This window comes from Ciconia boyciana, chromosome 10 (genome assembly GCF_034638445.1).
Source record: "Ciconia boyciana chromosome 10, ASM3463844v1, whole genome shotgun sequence".
Classification (NCBI taxonomy): Eukaryota; Metazoa; Chordata; class Aves; order Ciconiiformes; family Ciconiidae; genus Ciconia; species Ciconia boyciana.
In genome coordinates this window covers 14,902,629-14,915,858 of record NC_132943.1, presented here as the reverse complement: position 1 = coordinate 14,915,858, position 13,230 = coordinate 14,902,629, and the positions used below count along the sequence as shown (strand labels likewise).

Genomic DNA, 13,230 nt, shown 5'->3' with positions numbered 1-13,230 from the left:
GATTAAATTGATTACCACAATTGAAACTGGAAAAACTTTTCTCTGAATTCAGACTCATATGGGCAGTTGAAATCCTTGGGTTTTTGTTGTTTTTTGTTAGCACAGGGTAAGTTCCGTTACCTATAATCAGTGACCTGTTTTCACTTAGTAAGTTCCCTTGCAGAGATTCAAGATGTTAATCACAGTCTTGATCTTTCCTGCAACCCAATGAATTTCTGTGACGTTCTGGTTTTCTGTGCTAAGCTTAGTCTCAAGCTTTGTTGTAGGATGTTACGTAATCTGTGGTTTACTATGTTGAGAAACAGTGTGAATGGTCAAATTTTAGTAGATTTTCGGAGAGAGAGAAAAAGACAAAGCTGTGATGTAAGTGGTATCCACAGCCAGATACAATTGAACACGGTAAACATTTTGTCTGTAAGCATTCCAAGAAAAGTAAGCCTGAGGCAGTTACGGAGCATGTACATTTTCAGTCTCTGTGGTTAGTTGGGTAAATTAAAACTGGATCTTGCAATGGTAAGTCTGGAACTACTGTACTAGTCAGTCAGACCTGCCTTTATAATAGTGACATGTTCTAAGAAAGAAATCCTTCATCTGGTAAGAGTTTTGAAGTGTTAGAGCCATTTCTGGGTTAAGGCTGCTTTATAAATGCAATGCTGTAATAATTAGGAAGGTTTTAATTCAGGCTGCTTTTACTGTTGGGTTTTTTTGGAAAAGCAGTAATAGTAGAAATAGGTTCTATAAAACATACTGGTAAATTACTGAGTACATAAAATGTAAGTCATAATTAAGCTACATGTCCCTACTGGAAGCTAGAGGTTTCTGTGAGCTCTGCTTCATATTGTTTGCATGCCAGGGATGCTGATCTAAATTCTTAGTGTGGTTTTTGTGTGTGTGTAATTACCTAAACAGTTCTTCTTTGTATTCAACCATATCAGCTGACATCAGGGATATTAATTTCTTCCTGTGAAGACTATAGTACCAACATAATTGGTTTTTAAAAAAACCCAACCAAACAAAAAAAACCCCACCCCTCCCCTCACGTATACCATCCCCACCCCCCCCATTTTGTCCTATTACAGGCTTTCTTTTGCTATGAATAAGGATCTGAAATATCAGTTCTCACAATATAGCTCAATAGCAGACCTATTACCTTTCCTTTTTATCCATAGTCATGCAGCTGCTCCAGTGACACCAGTCCTGATAGTTCTACTTCTTGCTCCTGTGCAACTGGAGCTGTGTAATGTCTTCCCAGTGCTTTATGGCTACAGTGAATGTTTAGGTACCCCTTTTTCAGTACTCCTGAGCTGAGCTTTGAGACAAGTGAGAGGATAGACATGCATGTATGTGGGAAGAAATAAAGGTTTAACTGTATTGCTCAGAGAAGAATCAAGTAAAATGTCTTTGCCCTCTCCCACTTAATTTGATATTATATCTAAATTGCATATTGTGATCCTTATGGTCATGGGGAGAAATGAAACGGGAAGGAGACAAGGCAGGAATAAGGCAAAAAAAAGGAGACTGCCTTTTATTCAATGTGTCTTAACTTGATCTTCCTATATTGTGGGTAATTCCTCTTTTCCCCAAACTGTGCTACCAGGCACAGAGACGTGGGAATCCAGGGAGTAGATCTCACCCTTGAAGACCAAAGGAGAAGAGCATGGAGTACCTTAGCCTTTCCTTTGTTACTAGATCACCTGCTCAGCAGTGAAGACACGCTTTCTTTTGCCTCTCTTTTGCAGTCGATGTACCCCTGGAAAGCTTTGTTGCCTTTTGCACCCATTGCCAGTTGCAACCGCAGTTGCGCTTTGGCTTTTCTAGTTTTATCCCTGAATGCCTAAATAGTACTTCTGTGTTCCTCCTTGGTCATCTGATCCTGCTTCCACATCCTGTACACTTCCTTTTGTGTTTGACCTCAGTCAGCAGTTCCGAGTTCATCCAAGTTGGCCTCCTCCCATGCTTGTGTGTTTTCTAGCACATCAGGATTGTTCTGGATTAAGAAGATTGTGCTTTCAGATTGGCCACCTCTCCTCAGTTCCTGTGCCTCAAAGGCAGCTTCCAAGGGATTTCTCCTACCAGAGCTCTGGGCAAGCTGAATTTTCTTTTCCTGAACTTCAGGGTTCTTTAGTCTGCTGCATCCCTCCTCACTTCCCTCAGGATCTTTAGCTTCACTGTCTCACAGCTGCTGGAGCCAAGTTTGCCTTTGACTACTAAATCTGGACAATCCTTCCTTGTTTGTGAGTTGTGTGGCCAAGAGCATCTTCCCTAACTGACCAGTCCAGAACCTGTGTCAAAGAAGTCTTGGTCAAGAAATTTGCTGGATAGCTTGTATCCTGCCTTATCACCCTCCCGACAAGGGTCGGGGTGGTAAAGTCCTTAGTGAGAACCAATGCTTGATATCATGAGACTCCTTCCACACGTTTGATTACAGTCTTCGCTTTAGACTAGGACTTCTGAATATCTCTTAATTTAAAAAGTTATATCTTATGATTTAGGATGTCTAAGATAACTGGAGACTGGAAAATCATACCAGGAAAATATTGATGCCTGCCTGTTCTTACCTTTCTCCTTGGATATGCACCATTGCCAACAGTCAGAGAAAGGAAACATAAGCAGGCGTGCCTTTTGCTTTGGCTGAGCATGGATATTCTTATTTAATGACTAGCAGGGTATGAGCAGTGCATATGAACTCTCTCATCTGCTGTATTTTTTGAAAATAACTGAGGTTCAGCTTTACCGAGTCACTTCTTTGTACTTGAATGGTGACTCTTAATGGGTTGAGTTAGACCTTATTGTTATAGTTTTGAGTCTGTTCCAAATGGTTTCAGGCTTAAAAGGCAGCTGACCTCACTCTGCATAAATTCTGGGGTCAGATTAAAGAACAGTGTGTATAGCTTTCATGCTTATCATTCTCCTTGAGTCTGTAAATCACCAAAGGCAGTAAGTTCTTTAGCAGAAGAGGGAAAAAAAGAGTAAAAGGTAGGAGAATGTTTTTATAAATTGAATAATTTTGATTTATTTTCAGGTTTTCTGTTGGCATGCAAAGCAAATCTGATGTTGTAGAGTGTGTGCAGTTCAGGTATATTATGAGCAGAAAAGGTATATATTAAAATGTTCTTTTAATTGCCCTGTACCCCAAAATTTTAGAAAAGTAATCATAACATACTTCTGGTTAACTGCAGCCTAAATAATCTGATAAAACGTTTTTCTGTTTTTTGGTTGTTTGGGGTTTGTTTTTGTTTGTGGTTTGTTCCCCCCCCAGTCAGACTGCTATAATCACTAGTGTCTATGCCATCTAGCAAATTTAGGACCCATCCCTAATCATTCTTAAGCAATCGTTTGTCACAGGAGGTACTAAGAAAATTGCTGCATTGCCAGTGGAATAATTTGATTTCAGTAGATAAATTGTAGCCCCCTTTTTAGTTTCTAATCCTTGAGAAACTAACTTCAATTGCAACAATTTGTTAAGAATTGGAAAAAAATAAAGGGACAAAGTTATAGCTGCTGCTGCTTTTTTTTTTAATTCTTTTTTTTAACCAATGGCAAAGCTAGGAAAGAAAAAAGAAATGGGAAAAGATTTAAATAAGCATAATTGAAAGACTAGTATTCACAGACTCCCTCTATGTTATTGAAGATAGAAACTCTCTCAACAAATTAGGACATCCAAGTTAGGTTCCTGCTCTGAATAATCCCCTGGAGAAAAATGTCTCCATTTGATTTAGTTAAGAAGATAATTTCTATATATAGATATCCAACTTAGGTACCTGTTAATGTTTTGCTTCTCATCCTTTCTAGTCTAGAGGGGGTTTTATTCAACAAGGTGATTAATATGCAAGTAGTAATTCCAGTCACTATTGAGGTCCCTGTATATTCTTCATGAATAAGTTTATCTCAAAAATTGTAGCACTATCTTCACTGACATGGGGTTTTTTGTTTGTTTGGTTTTGGGATTTTTTTCTTTTTTCTTTTGTAGCTTTATCAAGTCAATATAATAACTTGAAGTAAAGGGAGCATCAGAGATGACAGTTCAGATTAGTTAGGGTGCTCTGTATAAACATGCTGTGTAAAAGGTTGATTGTAACCCCTGAAGAAGGAGTTTGCTTTGTAATTTCCTGCAAGTTAACTGTGTGATCTAGGTTCTCTTTTGCTTTGAGTTTCATGACAATTGCCAGCGAAATCTCCTTTCAGTGAGATAGCAATTTAATTGTGTTCTACAGTTTGCAGTATCATATCAGTTGTTCCTTTTCAAAGTCACAGAAGTTACTATGTTTTTTCTTGTTACAATTGTAACCTTGCTTTTATTCTTGACCAAAATAATACTCTTGTATATTTAATAAAGGATGTGCACTATCCTACTATTGCATTTCTTTGAAAAAGTGTATCATTAGATTGTGATGGTATGGCCTGTCTTTTCCCATTTAGCATAACTACCATTACAGTGACCATCCAAAATTGTCTGGAATTACTGTCAGCATCTTGTATATTTATAGATGCCCTGCAAGACATAAAGATCTGTAGGCTGATTTTTCCCTGTCATCTGATATTTTAAATGTTTTTTTCCTCCTCATAGTGTGGTGATATTTTTTATTTTGTTTTTTAACTTTATAAATACCAAGATTGCAAGTCCTTATCTCTGTGCTTATATCTTGTCTGAGCTATTTTACTAAAACAAGTTCTGGTTATATTTAAAGATGTGTAAGAACATAGAGAAAGAATGTCTTTCAGGAATCTGGTGAAGTTCAAAGTATTTTTTCATATTCTAAGGGATAATGAAAGCGGTCTCAGAAAAGAGAACATCTGGTTGGAATGACCTGGGGATAGAATAGCTCTTTGGACTTTGGAACTGGGAAAAGATACTTGAATTAGCAACTGCCTTGGGTTTAGGATGGAAACAAGTGAAGTTGAAAAATAACTTAAATACATGGCTCATAAATTTCAAATTATACACTATTTTATATAATATTTGGTATCTTATTTTTTGTCTATGGAAATTTTATGGAAATGAAATGAAGTCCGTTCCCTCTAGAAAGTGTATTTTCAGTAGGTGTATTTAAGCCTTTAACCATGATTCAGTATACTAAGTGTTTAAATGTTGTGATTTTATTTTTCATTTAGGTTGAAGATTGTAAAAATTTCTTTTAAGTGCAAACAGTTTTTTATTCAACTTAGGAAGGAATTGGTGAGTACTGTCTTAAATTTCATCTCAATAAATGAGAGCAATGAAATTTCTCCATACTGCATGTCTATGTTATACTGACTCATATTATGTTGATTTCTTACCTTTATCTGCAATTAAAAGTCCAGTTTCACCGTCATTCTGGCTATTTCAGTTCTCATATGGGCCCTTACAATGCTTTATAAGACTTTTTTTCATTTGATTTGCCTTATATTTTAGATACGTTTAGTTTAACATTTGTAGGCAGGAAATGTAACTTGCTTATATAAGCTGAATGTTGAAAAGGTTGTAAGTAAATCAATATTAAATTTAAATTTCAGAAGAAACCAAATTAAAATTAAAGGTAAGGCTTAATGCTGCTTCAGTTGTATATGTTCTTGTAAGTAAATGTTTGATTAAAACGTGCTGATTTGTATTATTCAGATTTAGTAATACAAGTTGGCTTTATTATATTTAAACAGAAGAGATAAGAATATCTTTGTAGTTTTGAATTACATATGGTAATTTCTTATGCCTACTTCTAAATTTGTTGGGCAAAAAGTTGACGCTTTCTGTGAAGAATATGGGTGTTTCACTGCTTGTGATGTGTGTTTGCTACCCTGTGAAGCACCACAGGACCGCTGTGCATTTAATTCAGCAAGAAATGGATTGTTCCATGCCTCCAAGAAATTAGAGTCTAAACTCATCGCACACATGTCACTGGGGAAAGATGGAGGAATTAATTAAAAATATGACTATGTTGATTAACTCATCAGATTAGTTAAAAGGTTTTGTGCAGTTCTTACAGCTGAAAGGATATGAAGACCTGAAATGCAGAGTTACTGGCTAGATAAAAAAGATGTATCCTGGGCAGAAATGCATCCTGAGTACTGTAGGACTAATTCAGATTTAGAGACAATATGGTTAAACAAGAAAAAATATAAGGAGGAAACATCTGTTATGTCAGATCAGGCCAATGGCTGGTGACTGGTACTAGTACTGAAAACAGGAGTCGAACTGGGTATCTTAAAAGCAGATCTTTTAAAATGAGACCCAGGAGTTTGCAGTTTTCACAAATGAAACTACGCAACCACATGCAGACACTTCATTGTGTGTTACTTGACAGGAGAAGTTTAACCCGTGTGCTTGGAGCAGTGTGGGTAGCTATCAGTTCAGAATTGGGGTAACAGGAGTTAGAGGATTTTGGAGTAATTATGTGTAGAAAGAAATGAACTTTGGCTATTACATAAAGTGAACAGAAGTATCTGTCAATGTGAGCAGACATCATGCGATGTGAGCAGAAAAATGGTAATGATACAAAAAGGAGGGGGGGATATTTCATTGTGGTGACACAGGTATTTCTTAATACCCTGCAGAAGCTATAGGCTCATGCTCAAAGGCAAACTGATCTCTGAAAGCCCAGCGGTCAAATTTTGTCTTGACACCAGTGTGTGTAACTTCCATTACAGTTGCAGGAATGTTGTATTTAGATCTGAGATGAAAATTTTGGGTTTTATTTGGAATTCAGAAATTATGAACTGCAGTTGTTTTCTAAATCAGAACGTGAGGAAAAGGCTGCAGTAGCAGAGTTCAGGACCTTGAAGACTGAGATACCTAGATATAAAATTGGATTGGGTACTGTTCTTGAGTGTTTTCTCTGTTTTCTGCAGAAAAAAATTTAGCGTATAATTGAAAGTAGTATAAAGATAGCTTTCTCATCTTGTTTTTCTCTTGCTTTTTAATACTCTGCATATTGTTACTTGCACCAGAATGTAGTATATGTAACTAATGTAGTTTCTCTTCTGAGACATCTTATCCAAGCCAACAAATAAAAAAGCCTTGTACTGTTTTTCTTTAAACTCTATGTATCAGATGAAAACTGAGGGCAACAACTTAATTTTCATTCATTCCAAGTCATGAATATCTTAAGATCAAAGCTCAAATTTGGCTTCCAGAGAAGGCATACTTAAACTAATTTTTTAATCAAACCTAATATTAAAATTGTTATTTCCAGAGTTACTTTCCCTGAGTAGACTCGTAGGAATAGATTCATCTTACCTATATTCAGCTTCAGTTAGGTGAAAAGAACATATTTTCTGTTCCATGATAATTAGCTAACCAAAGCTAATAATTAGACTTCCTCTATACTAACCAGACACATGCAAAGGGTGAAACATTTTGCATGAATTGGAAATACATTTTAAGATGGATTAAGTTGCTCTCTGTTGGTATATGCTTACTTTTGCTTTCACTCTAAGTAACAATAAAGGGAGCCTAAATGGCTCTTTTTAGGCAGCTGAAACTAGGTGAAGTGACTCAGTGATTGCACATTTGGTATGTAAAATATCTCTGGTATAGTGCTTTCAGTGTATATTTAAAAACACCGATTTACAACATGGCAGTGAAAATACATTCATGGTATGCTGATGATGTGTTTCAAAGTTGTGTGTAAATATATACCAAATTGTACAGCTGAGTAACCATATTTATTCTTACGCAAAGCTGAGATGCTGTAGGATATTGAATTAGTGGACCTGGGAGAGGAGAGGAATTTTCCAGTGTGGTGCGTTTTTTTTGTTGTTGGTGGTTTTTTTTTGTTTTGTTTTTTTTTTCTTCCCAAACTGGGCTACATATGCTTTTAAGTAGTTCTAAACAGATATTTTTCAAATACTGCTAATGAGTGTTGAGAGCTTTTAATTGCAGCTGTCCTCAAAAGTGCAAGTGCTTTATCTTTTAATCACCTATTAAATTTATTCCCTGACTTGGCATTGCTTAGAGGCATCAACATAAGTAAAGAATTATTTGCCTACTTTTAATAGATTATATCTGTGTTTAAATAAATCACTTAAAGGAAGTCAGATGAAGCAGTTTAATGTCAAAGTCATTTTCCACTGGTAGCATAATATAGTTTTGAATGGAAGCTGGTTGTATATTCTAACAGTTATATAGCTGGAGCATGCATCCACTGGAGTAGGTTTTTCTTTCCATTGTTTCTTTATGATTTTGTGGGGGGAAAATAATGTTGTATGTATGATTTCTTCATCCGACATTAGAAGCCCCCTGAGCCATAACTTCAATGGCAGGTTTTTTCACCATATTTTTTTTTATTCTGCCTGTTCCATAAGCTGCTTCCCTTACATGCTTTGAAGCTGTTTGAGAATAATTCAGTAGTTTCATTTATCTAGATGTTTCTCTAAGCTTCTCTGCTTTTAATTAGTTGCACCCTTGTCTGTTGTAACGTCAATAGTCAGCACCGAACTCTTATTGCCATCCAGCATACTTTAGTGGTCTTGATTCTTCGACAGCCAAATAAGCCATTCAGCATGATCTTTTGCTCTTTTAGAGCCCAGATGACCACTGAAAAATTACTTGAGTCTGTAACAAAACAATCATAGGTTTTGTCCATGACCAAGACCTGGTTTCAGTGAGCGGCCAAAATGATTTTTTTTATTTTTTTTTTTTTAAATTATAGATTATGTATCTGAAGTTTGTGCTTTAAATGTTTTCTTCTTGCTAACTTTTAGAAAGAATCACAAGGTGATATATGGGCTTATCTGCCCAAGTACATACTTGATCTTAAGTAATGCTGGCGTTAATTAGATGCCTAGTTGATTGTTGCCTAATCCTATCAAAGTTTCTGCTGTTGGGTTTTTGCGTGAAGAGCAGATACTGTTGACACAATCTGTGTTGCATTTAAGCTTCCACAGGACTTTTGTCCACTATTTGTGGAATATCTTGAGTCTCTGGAGCATCTGCCGCTTATAAAGGGCAAGTCTTTTTGTCTCTCTCAGACATGGGGGTAGGGGATTTTTTGCTTTGTTCTGGGATTTTTTCTTTGTTCAGGCAAAGTGAAAGAGACGTACTAGACAATATGTTTTCTAACCCAGTTTCTCTCCTAAGCAGTGAGAGATCTGCTCTGAAGTCCCTGTTTCAAATCAGGCAAAGATGGGTTTGATTGAATGTCCCCACACAAGGTGAATGTTCAAGGACTGAGCTGTTGTATTTGAGAGGAGCACCAATATCTATTCGGCCTTTTGGGGTTTTTTTTGTCCTTTTAATAAAAGGAACCACAAACATGACTTAGACTTTATTTTGCCCTATCCCTCCAATGTTTCCTCTTGGATTCTGCAGGTAGCCTGCCACATGGTGTACATTTGTGAGGTTATGATTTAAATTAACTTACATGGTGGTATTTGGCTTACCTGTAGTTTCATGCTTGGGCCCTGAGCCTCATCACCAGTATTGCATTCCAGCTGCTTCACTCTTCTCCCCCTCTGTAGCAAGCAGATTGTTTTCCTTTCTGTAATAGGAACCAGGGACACAATTAGTAAGATACTCATTTCAGAGCAGAATCCAACTGTGACTGCCTGAGGTAGTCTTCTAGCGCTGTCTCAACAGACCTAAAACCCTGAAATACCTGTATGTCATTGTCATACCATAGAGCATTCAGTATCTTCCTGGAGCCTTGTGCTATAAAAACATTGTCGTAGGCTGCAGTATAACTGTCCTGTTATTTTATGTGCTTTTGGCTGAAGTACCATGGGCATTATAAATGTTGCCTTGGGGTCTTACTCTGAGCCCACATTGATTCAAGCCTACTATTTTCAGGGAAGACGGGCAATCTTATTCTAAATCCAGCTACCAGACAGCAGTAAAACCAGGGCTTGCACCTCAGAATCATCAGCAAAGATGAATTTCAAGTGCCCAACTTACATTTGGATGTTACAGAACCTGCAAGGATGGATAGGAGAAGGTTGGGTGCACTTAGGAGCCAATTATCTTACACTCTTCTTTACCTTAAAGATTGATTCCTAGTTGTAATTGACATGAAGGGTAGGGTTTGAGAATCGGTGCTCTCTGCACTGCAATGAAAGCCTTAAAAGCTATGAATAGAACTATTGTTAAGGTACCTTTAAAGCTCTAACACACCAAGTTCCTGTGAAAGTACTGTTTCGCATTACAATTAAGCTGATCTAGCTGCGGTGCCTTCTCATCATGCGATACCAGTTCCTCCTTCATGCTTCATGCCTGATCTAGTGATCAGATGGTGGCATGAGAATCAGATCAGCTCGTTCTCTGGAATACAAACTAGGGGAAACAGCAGGATATTTTTTTTCTTCCCCCAACCCATTATTATAGTGCTTTGAGTGACATGAAAATGCGTTATCATCAGCTCATATAACTTGTCAAATTCTCTTTTCCAACAGTGTAAAAGGCTGACAGAGCATTAAAATTTGCTACATCATGAGAACTTTTTGTTGGAATCTAAAATCTTAGCTGGTTCGTCCTTTGCTGGATCCAGATGAGGCAGTCCATAATTTCACATAGTTGCTCTCTTGCAGAATAGTAATGTATCTTGTTTATATTATTGTACATTTACATTGTTGATAAAGCCTTTTTTAAGTGAATAGGTAATGGACTTATTTCAGTTACCTTGTTTGTGACTTAATTTTTAAGTACTTCTGTTAACACGTCTAGAAAATACAGGGAACAGTTGGCAATACTTCGAAATTAAGAAAAGAGATATAAGTAATTTTTGTAAATTGAAGTAACATGTCAGGTTTTAGTTTCTTGTATATAATTTCTTGAATTTCATCAATAGATACTCAGAATTTGCTGTTTACTTTTAAAATCCATTTTATTATTTACCCTAAATTCATCATATGGCTGAAAATACAGTGTCATTCTTAGCCGTTAGTCACGATGACTTCCTAAATACAACACTGGGAGAAGAGTTGCAGGTCTATACCCTGGTATCTCAGCAGATCTAAAGATGAGCAGGCCAGCAAAAGCTTAACTTGGAGAACGAGTTTACTGCTAAGTGCAAACAGTTAAGGTGTGCTAAATGTTGTGGAGGACTTAGTACTGTGAAGAGAAAGCAGAGTGCTGATGATGTTTTCTGACCTACAAAGGTTGTAATCAAGCTTCCGCAACAGGCAGAATAACTTAGCTTGCTTTGCAATTTTGTTTCTTTCCTTTACCAGGAACCTTATTAATCAGTTAGCAGTAGGCATCAGTTGCTCTTGAGATCAGTACCTGTTCCCAGTCTCTAATTGGCAAGTGTGCACGACAGTTCCTCGTCTTAACTGTAGTAATCTTGAAACAGGGAGGCGTATGTTGCCTTTGAGTTCTCGAATCACAGAAATTTTTTGATGTAGTTTGGGTTCTACCTTTTGGGACCACTTCTTCCCATCTAGACTTGTTTCAATATCACTAAACAGACTGTTAATCTTTGAGCAGGCTAATTTAAAAAAAAAAAAAAAAAGAAAAAAAATCCTTTAAAGAAATTATAGAGGTATTTTAAAAGGGTTTATAATACATAAAGTTAATGTAAAATTAGAGAACCACTTCAGAAAGCATAGTTTGGGGAAAAAAAAACCAAAACAAAAACAACCACCCCAAGCTAACAGTATTTATCTTAATTTCAAAAGTAACTGGGAATAATTTTTATCTGAAATAAATTTTTCTCATTTTTAGCATGAATCTAGAGAAACGTTACTGGGATTCAATATGGTGAATTACCGAGCATGTAAGAATTTATGGAAAGCTTGTGTTGAACATCACACGTTCTTCCGTTTGGACAGACCACTCCCCCCTCAGAAGAACTTTTTTGCACATTATTTCACTTTGGGTTCCAAGTTCCGGTACTGGTAAGTGCTGATTGGAAATATATGGGAAAGAACATAAGAGAACAGGCAAGTCATCAATAAACATACGGAACCATTTAGAATCTGTATTAAAAGGTGCCGTAACTCAAATAGCTTTTGAATCCTGCAACTGTTTCCCTCCCCTGTTGACCTAAGTTTCAAATGTTGTCAGTAATTTTCTAGGATATCTTGGAAATATAGTTACTGTATTATTAGCAGTCGTTACTGAGCTAGTACTCTGAGATTGTCTCACAGGCTGCATTTCTTTGCCTGCTTCCCTGCTGGGTTATGTTTATCTTAAAAATGTTATCTCAGAACTTCAAAGTCTTTGTCCTGGTGTTTTTGAAAACTGATGGATCTCAAATCTTGTGTGCAGCAACAGCAACAAAACAGACCTAAATAAAGATCAAATAGAAATCAATGAAAAGAAGCTTGTACAAGTAAAGCCCACTTAAGCTAGATGCATACAAGTAGGCAACTAGGTGAAGACAAAAGACATATGTGTTCTGCACCAAAACCAGAAGTTTAGAAAATAAGGATGAAATTAAGACCATAACTTTTAAGGATGAACTTGACATAACAGCCAAAAATCTTGGAGGTGCAAAGAATGACTGTGGAATAAATGTAATCCCCAAGTATAATTTCTGTTCTAACGATGGAGTGGGTGGTGTTGGTTTTCTTAGTGTTTTATGCTTTTTATTAAAAAAAAAAAATCTCAGTTAAGTAACTGACTTAACTGTCTTTGCAAGTAATGCAGAATGCTGATGGTTTAAATCGTGTCTGAAGTAGAGAATAATGGAACTACTACTCATCACCCATCTAGAATGGCAACAGTGTCTGTGATGTACAAAGGGAGATGATGAAAAGCTAGAAAACATAATAGCAGACTATTTCTGTTACACTTGTGAATTGCATAAATGTATAAAGAGGAGAGTAATTCAGTGGCTAAATTTTTATACCATCTGGTTTTTTTGACCAGTATTCACAGCACCCATTTGAGAAACAGAATTCTGTGATCCTGAACAGTGTTTGAGACTTGGTTCAGTGTTGTAGTGAATTTGAGGGAGCTTTTTCATTTCTGTAAAGATTTTGAATTTGAATCATTGTGGTTACTATTATAGAATAGCTCTTTGATGATGACATTCAACTTATGTTAATGTAAGATGAAAAGGGAAACTGCATAAAAGTGAAAAGGTCATTAAAGTTAATGAAGCAGCCAAAAGGCTAGAATTTCTGCAAGTAGTTTGAGAGATTGTTTAGAGGCAGCATAACAGTAGTAACATGGCACACGAGGAGAGGTTAAGGACACTGGGCTTGTTTAATCTGGTGGAGAGGAAGCTAAGGAGGAATTTAGTAGCAAGCCTAAAGCTACTTCAAGGGCAGTTTCAGAAATGATGGAGCCAAACTTGTGCTGGTAATGGCAGGTGATAG

General features: G+C 36.7%; 1 protein-coding gene across 4 annotated transcripts in view; it reads left to right on the top strand.

The window, feature by feature from the left end:
- The window catches only part of PTPN4 (protein tyrosine phosphatase non-receptor type 4), a 122,449-nt gene that overhangs the window by 66,907 nt on the left and 42,312 nt on the right, over positions 1-13,230 (top strand). For all 4 annotated transcript variants that reach the window (XM_072874951.1, XM_072874952.1, XM_072874950.1 and 1 more), the window contains 2 exons: positions 5,113-5,176; positions 11,630-11,802. In XM_072874951.1, the coding sequence (XP_072731052.1) occupies positions 5,113-5,176; positions 11,630-11,802 (237 nt within the window). The remainder of the gene's footprint in view (positions 1-5,112; positions 5,177-11,629; positions 11,803-13,230) is intronic.